Source organism: Rhinichthys klamathensis, unplaced genomic scaffold (genome assembly GCF_029890125.1).
Source record: "Rhinichthys klamathensis goyatoka isolate OS25496 unplaced genomic scaffold, OSU_Roscu_1.1 h1tg000413l_1, whole genome shotgun sequence".
In the NCBI taxonomy this organism is placed as follows: domain Eukaryota; kingdom Metazoa; phylum Chordata; class Actinopteri; order Cypriniformes; family Leuciscidae; genus Rhinichthys; species Rhinichthys klamathensis.
The window spans coordinates 599,991-613,131 of NW_026606913.1; the positions used below are offsets into that span (position 1 = coordinate 599,991).

The window sequence follows — 13,141 nt, forward strand, 5'->3', positions numbered from 1 at the left end:
CCTGGAGACTAACTTGCCATTCCACTAGGGGCATTTTATCTTCATGGGTTGTTTTTAGAGGAGTTTCCCTGGTAGATATCTGCACTGCCGCTACCTGGGCTTCTCCATGCACGTTTGCCCGGTTTTATAAGGTCAACATTGGTGCTCATCATGCCGTTAGTTCTGCGGTTCTTCTGGAGCAGGCTTGATTTCATCAGGTGGGTGGCATTCCTCATGACTATGTTGGTATGTGTCATCCATAGTGTTTACACTACCTCTGGCGGTGTAAGAATGAAACAGAACGCTAGTTACGCATGTAACTGTGGTTCTGTGAATTCTGGATGACCGCCAGAGTTCTCAGTCACTCGGAATGCGCAAGAAAGGCGTACCGAGGTAGAGTGCTGAGCTACTGTAGCTTTACCCTCCAGGGCTCAGCATACGTCACGCCACGTGACTTTGTTGGTATATTCTCTCGACCTATCTAGCTGGCGCTGCGATAATCAAGTTGCTTTGTTCTGTTGAACACAAAATAAGATATTTTAAAGATTGTCGGTAGTCAGACAGTAGCCATTCACTTCCATGTAAGAAAAAAAAACATACTATGGAAGTCAATGGCTACCATACACTGTCTGGTTTAACAACATTATTTAAAATATCTTATGTGTTTGTAGACTTGGAATTAAGCCTTTTCCCCCATTATTATTTGATTCACGGAACCAGAAGCGGACACCAGTTATCTTGCCAAGAAAAATATTTATTCTTTACACATATCAAACAAAGGAGAGAAACTTAAGAAATGCTGTATCCGTGCCAGGTCTATGAGTTCCCAGTGTTTTGTCTGACATAGTTCAGTAAGATTGAGCTTATATACAGTACACCAGCGACTTTCAACTTCCTTGTAAGGAAGAAAAACATGTTGCTATTGTTTAAAAATGGAACTAATACCTCATGCTTACACATGGCACAATCCACTTTCCATATTAAGAAACTATCCCTCGGTGTATACGTTAGTAGTCCATATGCATCAGTTGAAAAACATTCCTTTCCAACATGTTATGGCTCTTACCGTCCACGTTTAAGGTCGATGTGTTACCCATAGCTGCCTTCCACACTCCTCTAGGGGTGGGCACTATGGGGAGACACCCACTTATAGTATGTTTCCTTCATGAATCTAGTAGGATGAGGCCTGTCGTCCCGACGTGGGACCTGGCAGTGGTTCTTGAAGGGCTATCCCTGGCACCCTTCGAACCCTTGGATGAGGTGTCCGAGAAATTTGTAACCCTGAAGGTAGCCTTTCTGCTAGCTATTACGTCCCTAAAGAGAGTGGGAGACCTGCAGGCGCTATCTGTTGCTCCCTCTTGCCTCGAGTCCACTCCTGGCAGAGTGAGAGCCATTCTCCACCCTAGACCTGGCTATGTGCCTATGGTGCCTTCAAATGTAGCACGGTCTATAATCTTGCAGGCATTTCATCCTCCACCACATGAGTCGGCTGATCAAGCTAAGCTACATCTATTATGCCTACGTACACAGGTCCTCGGGCTGGAGGAAGTCGGACCAGTTGCTTGTGTGTTTTGGGTCACCTAAGAAGGGTTCCCCTGCCTCTAAACAAACTATTAGCAGATGGATAGTAGAGGCTATTTCTTCAGCGTACGAGGCGCGCGGTTTGCCTTCGCATCTCCTGAAAAGAGCTCACTCAACTAGAGGAGTGGCATCCTCTAAAGCCCTGCTAGAAGGGGTCTCCCTCCAAGAGGTCTGTGATGCCTCCGGCTGGGCCTCCCCACACTCCTTCATAAAACATTATAGACTCTCGATTCTCTACGCAGCGTGAGTTCTCGGGTTATGACGCTGCGTCCCTCGGCCACACTTCCTGCACTCCTGACAACGACTAGCTTTGACGTATCAGAAGCTGACGCCGTTGATCCGGCGTCCTTTTATTGGACTAGTTCCATACAGGCTTCAGACGTGTCACGCTGAAGGCATTCCACAATGTGTCGATTCCCTTCTCAGGGAACGAGGGTTACAGTCGTAGCCCGAGGCGTTCTGCACGATCCTCTTGTTCCTTAACATTGTAGGGTCTGAATCAGGCTCAAATTGGTTTGAAATTGATGCCATTATTAAAATGTACATAAGAGAAGAACTCGCAGTTATGGAGGGGCGGGACATTACCCACACACGCGCTAAGTGCTGCTAATCACAACATATTGGGCCAGCTAACCAATCACAGCACATTTCATATTTCGGAACTGAAAGAGGGGCTTCATCAAAAACAACGGATTCAACAAGACTGGAGAGAGAGGAGCTGTAATAATGTAAAATATGTGAATAATAATGCATTTTTTTAACAATCAAGCATGAAAACATATTCTAGTCTAGTACACCCCAAAAACAAAATCAAGACTTCGTAAAAGGCCATAATAGGACCCCTTTAAAAGAACGTGTTCGACTGTCCTTAATATTTTTTTATTTAAATTTGTGGTGTTATAGAAACTGATGTTATCAGTACTTCAAGTTTCACTTAAGCCCAGCTCTCATAACTGATATAATCATACTGTGAGATAATCCCACAATTTCACTCCCTTCCTCTACAGTATCAGCTTGAATATATTGCCAGGTTGAATATAGGATTAGTTCAAATCAAATGGGAAAGCAGCTCATTTACTGCAAGTATTGCTGAAAAACTTTTAGGAAGAAATCCATTAAGGAAGCACTTTTCATGATATAATGAATAAAATTTCACAACAGCAAAAACAAAACCTTCCCACGCAAAACATTTGATAAAATACAATGACAGAGGTGAAATCATGATCCCTGACAAGGAAATAGACAGAGGTCAAAAACAGCTTCAAGAATTAATTCTCTTTGCACATAAGACAACAGCTCTGAACAATGGAGATGCATATTGTCTCCAGCGATGAACATTCCCCATCTATGAGATCATTGAAACTGCTGGTATGGACCTTGATCACGTCCCGCATTTAATAGATGCTGTAAATGATATAAAAGCGAGAGAGAGAACCTACAGGTACAACAGTGAGACATCACGAACTCATCGACATCATGATCTTCGCCATTACATGTCTTGCCCTAGTGGCCTCTGCTCTGGGTAAGTCTCTTCTTAAGAAGTTTGCAAGAAAAGTTATGGGTGAACATATATATTTACAAAATGCAAAACCTAAATAAAGAGCTTCATGTGTCATGAACTTCTGTTCTTTATCTACAGGTTGTGGAGTGCCTGCGATTAAGCCACAGACGATTGGCAGCAAGATTGTGAACGGACAGAATGCCATCTCTGGTGCTTGGCCCTGGCAGGTCTCTCTCCAGGTAACTGTGTATTGGTAACTGTTTATTGGCTGGCTTTTATCCTGCATTTGCCTAATTTGGTCAAAGAGTACACCCGAGTAAGTTGGCACAACTCAAAAAAATTTAAGGCAATCAGTTGCCTCAAATTTTTTAAGTTAATTTTGTATTTGTACATTTGAATTGTTCTTAACTTGAAATTTTTGAGTACACTAATTCATACACTTAAAGCTGCAGTCCGTAGCTTTTCCTCTTTGTCGCCATCTCTCTGTTCGAAATCTGTAACTGCAGTGATTCGCGGAATTATCATCTTTACGTGGGTTGTAAATCGGCATGAAACAGCGCGGATGAACACAGTGCTTTGAGGCGAGTGCTGCTGTCAGTCACCGCGCTGTGTGGATACTGTCATACAGAATCACAGATTCACTTTTTGAAAGTTTGACCAACATACGAATTTTCATAAGAAAATGTCTTCTGAACAAGTAACATCCATTTTTGTTCTGACCAACTAAGGGGGAAAAAGCATTCGACATGATAAGCTTCGTTAGATTTAATCAACGTGATTTACAGCAACCGTGCAAATTATAGCCTACTTTGTTCTCAAATTGTTCATGTTAACAATATCAGCATTGCGTGACTAATGTTAAATTTAATGTGTTTTATGGTTACCTGTGTAGTTCAGAATTCATATTCTCCATAATAGCAAAACGAGAAAGGCACAACAAAGGAAACTCCATAACTGTGTGAATTAAGAAAACGTACTGTTACACGATTGAACTATTGAAATGTCTTAACTTACTTGTTCAGCAGAAAAAAGCCGTCTCTTCTTCCGTTTTGAACCCCTTCAAAACACGGAGTTCACGCACTTTTCAAAAGCCCCGCCGATGTTTAAATCCTTGTGTTCGCATGAGACGGTTTCTTTCTCTTTCTCTAGCCACCTTAAGTCCGAAGTCTTTTGGGTTTTATAACTGCTGAATCTCCAGTTGACACTGATGATTGTTGTTTGGATCTTTCTGGATGCCATAAGTTTAATTATGTAAAGTGCTGCGAGAAAAGCCTATACATCTAAACATCTCGTCACGCGCAGTATAGCCGGCTAGCCGAAACTCCTTCTTTATGTGTACGGGTGTGACGTAATGACGCAAAGACATGCTCGAATTTCCCGCGGAAACCCACCAGTACCACTGGAATTAAAATCCTTATTACAAGCTAACCGTTTGGAATCTAGCTATGGCAAGCAGATAGTTTTGACCACTGGCAGAATAAGTTTTTTTTAATATAATTATTTTGGATTATTTTTAACTTAAAAAAGCTACGGACTGCAGCTTTAAAATTGTATGTAATCTCAATGTGAACACTTTTATTAGTATAAACTTAGCTAGATTTAACAAGCTAGTTCGCTAACATACTATTTTGTTAACATCTTAACAATAGTATGCTATACAGTAACACTTGCAGCAATATAAAGGTTTTATTTGTTCTCAAATCAAGCTCATGCACCACTTGTCACCATGATGGTAACTATCCTAAAACCAACATTAACAGAAATTCTTCTAAATTAGCATAACGAAACATTAATTATTACTAAATCACCCGCTTAACATTAATCTTGCACAAAAAAACATTGTATTACACTTAATTTTAGCATTTACTCTCCCTTTCGAGTGCCATCGGCAAAGCATGCTGGGAAATATACATCCCAGCCGTTTCAGTTAAACTTAAGTTCGTCTAAATTAAAAGAAATAATTTCATTAAACTCAAAACAATGAAACAGTTCAGTTTACTTAAAATATATCCATTCTGTGAACTTGAAAAAAAAAGAAAGTGCTAAATACTCATAAAAGTTAATTTGACTGAACTAATTAGTTTAATTTAAGTTTTTCCTACTCAAACCAATTAAGTATTTTGAGCGTTAGGGTTTATAGTGTATATGTCATGTTTTCAATGCTTTTACCTCTGAAACAGCAGCCCAACGGATTCCACTTCTGCGGTGGATCCCTGATCAACCAGAACTGGGTTCTCACTGCTGCTCACTGCGGTGTCGTGTAAGAGTCTTTAATCTGACAAACGTCTCAAACAATATTGCTTAATAAATGCTGTTGCTCTTTTCTTTTTACAGTTAGTTTTTTTCTATATCTCTCTCTTTTTAGAGTGGGCTATCATCATGTCATTCTTGGAGAACATAATCGTGGCTCCAATGTTGAACCCATCCAGGTCAAACTAGTTTCCAAGGTAAAAATTTTGAATTAACTTACTGGACCAGAGATGACATTGAAAAAAGAGACCAGTTCAGTTTGCTTTTTTTATGACCAATACCTATTGCATACAGAATAGATTAATATTATTTCAAAACATCTAATAACTGGTCATTTTTAATTGTTATTTTACTCTGTTCTTTTAAATGCAGTAATAACCAAGTGATCAATATACTACAAAACATATTATTTATCATAAATATTTTATTTAAATGTTCATTTAAATATTTTATTAGTACCACTACTAGCAGTATCTCTTGTAATTTATGCAAAGGTATGATCTAAAAGGTTACAAGTGTATTTTAATCTTCGATTTGTACTTTTTTAAATGATTGTATTTAAAAAGTTAAACAGTGGTGTTTTTTAATTGGTGAACTCAATATAATTTTTTTTGGAAAAGCTCAATTAAGTTGAAAAGTGTAAAAAAAAAAGGTAAAAAAAAAAAAAAAAAAGGAAACCATTTTTCTAATCATAGATTTGAAGTCATCTATACTGCATGCTATTGTTCTCCTAAAACTTGCCTTTACACATTTTTTACACATAGACCTTATGCGCCAGAGAAACAAGGGCACAGCCATCTTTAGAATATTGTATTTGAACTTCCGTTTTTGCGGTCGCTCTGTCTATGGCATTGCTGTCCAGGAGTAGGCTAATTAGCTTTTGAAGTGGATTTACTTGATGTAAAGTTAACGAAAGTTATCATGAGGATTGTAATGTTTAAAGCAGATGTCTTAACAAATGTCAGCAGACCGGGAAGATTTTAAAACGAGCCGTTCATTCATAAAAACGCACGATCACTGTGAAAATACAGACTGGAAGACAAAAGACAATGAGCGCAGCACTGAAAAGGGGCGGGGCTACATGAGGTCTATACAATTTAACACAGAAAAGAAAACATCCAAATTCTGAAATTATAGGGTATAAGAAAATGCTTACATCTTAGTTTACCTTTTATAAAGTCAGCTTTCAGTAGTAACCATTCATCCTTATTTGTCTGTGCAGGTCATCACCCATCCGCTCTACAGCAGCTCGACCATCAACAATGACATTGCGTTGCTGAAACTTGTGTCTCCAGTTGTCTTCACTCACCGTATCTCTCCTGTATGTCTGGCTCCATCAACCATCAACATCCTGACTGGAACCCGCTGCTTCACCACTGGATGGGGCAAAACTGCCACCACATGTAAGTCACATGTAATTTTGATTTATGATGTTATAACAACATATATATTCATTCCACTAATCCAATAATTCCTTTTAAAGTTCAACTAACATTTGTTGATTATATGATTATATACAGCCAGTATCATTTTTCTTCTCTTTTTTCAGCGAGTCCTCTAATCCTGCAGCAAACAGGTCTGCCCATCACGAGTTCTGCTGTGTGCAGACAGATCTGGGGTCAGAACAGAATCACTGATGCCATGATCTGTGCTGGAGCCTCTGGATCCTCATCTTGCCAAGTATATGAAGAGAGACCAAGACAAACACATTACCATATCTATTTTGGTGCTGTTTCGATCTCAAATGTGTGTTTGTGTCTGTGTGATTCCCACAGGGTGATTCTGGTGGTCCTCTGGTGTGTGAGAGTTCAGGGGTCTGGACTCTGGTGGGGTCTGTGTCCTGGGGCATCCGCTCTTGTGACACCCGTTACCCTGGAGTCTACGCCCGTATCTCCCAACTGCGCTCCTGGATTGACACGACTATTGCTTCCAACTAGAGTGCCAGTCTGAATATTTATTGAATATAACTAAGTCTGGACTTCTGATTGCCTGTCTGTGACTTTATACTGTTTTCCTGTTTCAGCTGTACAAATAATAAAAATGTGTTAAATAAAATGATGAGTAAAATAAAATGGAAAAAAAATAATAATAAAGAGTATTGCAGAGTGTAATTAATGATCTGAACTTTATGGCTTGGTTTCACAGCTTAGATTAAGCCAGGATTAGGCCTTAGTTTAATTAGAACATTTAAGTAGCTTTTATAAACGTGCCTTAGAAAAAAACATTACTGCTGTGCATGTTGAGACAAAACAATGCAGTGACATATTTTAAGATATGTCAGTGCAAGTTGCTTTCTGTTAAAACAGCTCAAACATGCTTTTTAGTCTAGGACTAGCCTCAAGCCTTGTCTATGAAACCAGGGATAAATGTAATAGGGATATGTTGTCATAATAAAATAATTCCGCAAAATGATGAAATAATATACTCCTTTAAACTATAATATATATAATAAACAAGTCCACTTTCACAATGACAGAAACTTTGATGCAAGATACAATGCAGGTTACTAGACATAGTAACTTTCAAACACATAAGGATTATCAGATTTTCTCACCTGTAATTATTTCCTTTAGCAATGGTCTCTTACCACCAAACCTAAACGTTTAAAAAAAAAAGTACCAAGAAGATACAAACATTAATAATTTCCCACTTCCAATCTTCCCCTTTTGCTAAAAATTTAGAACTAATTATTGCTTCTCAATCACACTCAAATCTTACTGCAAACAATCTTTTTAAACCCCTTCAATCTGGCTTCCGTAAACTCCACAGCACGGTCACTAAGGACTGGCTGTCTTAACATTTTGATTTTTCTTGATCTCAGAGCCGCTTTTGACTCTGTAGATCACTCTCTTTTAATAACACATTTAAAGCCTGTCTTTGGTGTTTCTAATACTGCACTAAACTGCTTTAAGTCCTACCTTTCACATGGTAAGCAGTTTGTTACTCTGGGTGGTTGCAGGTCTGAGGTAGGTGTGGTGTAATCTGGCGTTCCTCAGGGATCAATTTTGGGCCCTTTACTCTTTTGTATTTATATTTTTTCCACTTGGTCAACTCTTAAAGTGCCCCTATTATGGATTTTTGAAAATGACCTTTCATGTAGTGTATTACATCTAAGTGAATGAAAACATCCTGCAAAGTTTTAAATCTGAAAGTGCACCGTATATAAAGTTATTGTCTTTCAAAAGTAAGAGTCGACTCACTCTGTGTCAATAAAATGAATATGGTAACACTTTACAATAAGGTTTATTTATTAAACATTAGTTAATGTATTAACTAACATGAATTAACCATGAGCAATACATTTGTTACTGTTTTTGTTCATCTTTGTTAATGTTAGTTAATACAAATCCAGCCGTTCATTGTTAGTTCATGTTAGTTCACAGTGCATTAACTAATGTTAACAAGATTTTAATAAAGTATTTGTAAATGTTGAAATTAACATTAACAAAGATAACAAATGCTGAATAAGTATTGTTCATTCTTAGTTAATGTTAACTAATGTAGTTAAATAATTAACCTTATTGTAAAGTGTTACCATGAATATTTTTTTCAAACAAGTCATAAGCCGTTTCGTTGTGATGTCAAGATGAAACATTAGCATATTGCCCGCCCACTTATTGCGCACACAGACACCAGTGAAAACTTGAACCTCAAACACTGCAGCTGATTCCTGTGGACACTGGATAGCATCATGTCGAGAAGAAGCTGTGCTCTACAATGTAAAGGTAAAGCCAGTTTTTTTTTTCACTGCCCAAGGATGAGTGTCACGGGTCTGGTGCGGGCAGAAGAAGAAGAACAAGGCTCAGAGTTCCAATTCACACGATTTACTAACACGATTTACTAAACACGAGTTCGCGCGCGCGATCTCTGATATTAGTTACCAATGATCGTGCGCGCGAACTCGACAATTGACTACTGTGGACTTCGAACGAAAACAGGAAGTAAATACAGGTATGTGAGCTGGCTGAATTAACATCATTTTTATTAATATCTTTCACATCTGCTGCAGTCAGATTGACCGTGGTCACTCTTAACAACACCACTCACATTGCTGTGCACTTGTAATGACACATTAAGGTTGTTAAGAGGCTAAAAGCAGGTTTAGAACTTGCCCCATTGAAGTCAACAGGGTGCGAATTTTAAAAAGAGTATAACACGGTGTAGGCAACACCAATTTTTGTCGTTTTTGTCTGTACTGACAGCACTCCAAATGTACAAAAAAATGAGCTCAATGTTAAAATTGACCGGAGTTCTCCTTTAAGCATGGAGCAAGATTTGTTTTACAAAAGTTTATGTTACATCAGTCATTCATGCTAGAGCTCGGTTAATGTGTGCACTGTAATTGATACAGTTTCAAAATTTTCACCGCAATAAATAAAAAAATACTCGGTAAATAAATAAGTATAAGTAAAATAATCTGTTTGTTGATGGACATGCACTTGTTAATGCTGATGGTGAGGAATTACAGTTGCAACATCCCATAATGTACCTCAAACTGAGTAGCGCATCACTGAGAAATGTCCTGCTCGAGTCGTCCTTACGATGAAGGTTCAGGCGAAAATACAGAATCTCTTAGTATTTTTAAATCTTTTAAAAAAGTTTTTTTTAGGGTAGCTTTTATTTGATTACACTCAAAAAAATATGTTGGCTTTACTTAACTTTTTTATGTAAACAGGTTCCACCGGTTCCACATAACTATGTTTCGTTAAACAAACATAATATGTTCATGTAACTTCAACATCATGGAATTTGGTCATTTTAAGTGACCCAATTAAACTCTGAGCTAAAGAGTTAATTAAGTGAATAACTGAGTTATGATTGAGCATTATTGAAGTAATGATTATGTTAAAACACAACCAACACCATCAGATGACCTTTGTTTATTGTTCATCCGGCTGTTATAACTCATGTACAGCAACCAAACAAAATCTAAAGTTAATAAGTTAATGGTCAAGAGCCCAACTAAAACAAATGCTTATCTCCATAATGGTGACTTAAACATTCCGGTTTTCTCCTTCAGAGATTCTGCTTGTTAACATCAGGTGTCTTCAATAATGCTCAATCATCACTCAGTTATTCACTTAACTCATTAGCTCAGAGTTTAATTGGGTCGCTTAAAATGACCAAATTCCATGATGTTGAAGTTACATGAACATATTATGTTTGTTTAACGAAACATAGTTATGTGGAACCGGTGGAACCTGTTTACATAAAAAAGTTAAGTAAAGCCAACATATAATTTTTTTGAGTGTACTTTGTTATTGTTTTATTTTATACTATGTCTCCCACTCTTTGAAGAGATGTGATTGCTAGAAGGAAGACAGTTTTCAGGGTCAGAAACTTTCTGGAACAGTCTCGATAGGCTCGAAAGGAGCGGTAGATAATCCCACTAGCACAATGGCCAGGACCCAAGCTGGAACTTTGGTACAACTTGCAGGCTTCAGCCTCAAAAGCACCATGGAAGAAACGTGTCACCAACGTTTCTTCTTAGTGATACACCACCCAAAAGACATGGAAGGCAGCTATGACCACAACGTAAACCTTCAGTGTGGGAGGGGATAGATTATCCTGCAGGAACTCCAGCACTGAACCAACCAGGCAGTTAAATGGATCCCACTGGAACCCACATGATGGCCTCTTAGGTATGGGAGGAAATGCTTTAACACTAGGAAGACAGCCATCATTTCGAGGCAATTTATGTGCCATGAGAGATGATGACTCCTCCACAGATCCCGAGCTGAGCAGCCTTTCATAACCGGTCCCCGGCCCATGATGGATGCATCTGTTATGAGCGTGACACAATGATAATGAACTTCTAACACAGGACCTTGGGAAAAGAACCAAGGCTTCATCCACATCACTATGGTGCGAGGTTACACCTGCAAGTAACCTTGATCATGCGGAGTGGGTTGGGAAAACCCCTTGGTCTTGGCATATGCTCCGATTGAGCTAGAATGAGCCAATCGTCTATGTAATTCAACATGTAAATGCCCTGGAGTCTCAACAAAGCCAAAGCCGCATCCACACATTTCGTGAAAGTGCTGAATGTTAAAGCTAAGCCGAAGGGAAGAGCATGATACTGGTGTGCTTCGCCCCCGAAAGCAAACCTCAGAAACTTCCTGTGTTGTAGAAGGATGGATATGTGGTATGCATCCTTTAGATCTATCATGACAAACCAGTCCTCTGATCTGATTTGAGTCACAATCTGCTTCAAATTCAACATCTTGAACTTGAGCTTCTTGACTGAACGATTCAGATGACGTAAATCTAATATCGGACGCAATCCCCCATCCTTCTTTGGAACAATGAAGTTCCATCAGTAGAACCCGGACTCTCTCATGGGTGGAGATACTTGTTCTATGGCCTCCTTACCCAAGAGTATTTTAATCCTCTGGGGTCTCAGGTGTTTTCTGGGTCCTGGAGGTGTTCTGACATGCTCTGACATTTGTGCTTATTTCTGTTACTTGTGACATTTTCATGGCTAAAGTCTGATTACATTGTATTCAGCACAAACTCTGCTGCAAAAATATGTAAGCAGCATGTATTTAAAAGTTTGTAGTTTTGAGATAATGACGTTTATGCGTGGTTTGTGAAAAAACAAAACAAAAATTGTCACTGAAATAAGGTCATGAAACCCATACTGATTATTTCTTCACAAGACTTTTGAAAAGTGTATTACTTAGCCTAGAATATTTGCTTAAAAACTATGTGAAAATCATCCTGCATACTCATTCACATAAAACAATATATTGATTTAAAGCTGCAGTCCACAGTTTTTCCTCTTTGTCGCGATCTCTGTTGGAAATCTGCAATTGCAGTCATTCGCGGAATTATCAACTTTACGTGAGTTGTACCTCGACACCCTCGACACGGCACAGCACGGATGAATCCAATGTTTTGAGGAGAATGTGGATACTGGATACACATTGGATACTGTCATTAACCCTCACAGCTGCACATTGGATACTGTCATAATTGGATACTGTCATTAACCCTCTGGGGACCAAAAACGCGCTGCGTTTTGCTCTTTTTTTTTTTTTAGCAATGCAAAATAAACTCAAACTGCTCTGTTAATTTTTATCTTTCATTTTCGTGTTATACATCAATCGATCCTGTTCAGTTTCTATTTTGTTCTGTATACTCACAATAAAAATAAAGTGTTTTGCTTTTCGCCAAATAAAGAAAAATGAACATGATGCGAGTTCTGCACTCTCTCTGTCAGCGAACTCCAATTTGAAACGCGTTCGGAAATTATCTGTAACTCCACGAAAATTCAGTCAAACAGGCAAACTGTTACGATTTGCGTGGAAGCAAAGGCAGTAGGCGGATCTAAATGCAGCAGTAGACTTTAATTGTATACAGACTCAGAACAGACAAGATACTCGTGGTACGCACTACGCACATTCAAACATACATTCATTCAATAACTGACCATGAACAAAAGAGCAGACAGGATTTAAATACACAGAGGGGATCAGGGAACAAGACACAGCTGGGGCAAATCAGAACAACGAGCGGGACCATACAACCTAACAAGACAACACACCTGAAACAAGGGACCTAATAATGACATGACTAGGATAACAGACTACAATTAACAAGGCAAAAACTGAATAAAAGACCAAAGACAGAGAAACCACAAACCAGAAACATGACAAAAATGAATAACACCGTAACATTATCCCCCCCTTCCATAAGGCGTGTCCCCGCGCCGAATAAACATCAAATAGGGGCGGGAGGGTGGGCGCCCTGGAGGCTGACGAGGGCGTGGCTTGCTCGGAACAGGAAGCCTCCAGGGCGGAGCAGGACGTGACGGCGGCCAGGGCGGAG

The 13,141-nt window shown here is 39.0% G+C and overlaps 1 protein-coding gene across 1 annotated transcript; it reads left to right on the plus strand.

Annotated features, from left to right (window-relative positions):
- Positions 1–2,713: 2,713 nt before the first annotated feature.
- On the plus strand, positions 2,714–7,387 carry zgc:171592 (uncharacterized protein LOC100003031 homolog). The gene is made up of 7 exons (XM_056235171.1): positions 2,714–3,082; positions 3,200–3,300; positions 5,242–5,321; positions 5,427–5,508; positions 6,534–6,714; positions 6,861–6,991; positions 7,087–7,387. The coding sequence occupies exons 1-7, from the start codon at positions 3,037–3,039 to the stop codon at positions 7,246–7,248; spliced, it is 783 nt and encodes a 260-aa protein (XP_056091146.1). The 5' UTR covers positions 2,714–3,036; the 3' UTR covers positions 7,249–7,387.
- Positions 7,388–13,141: the final 5,754 nt, after the last annotated feature.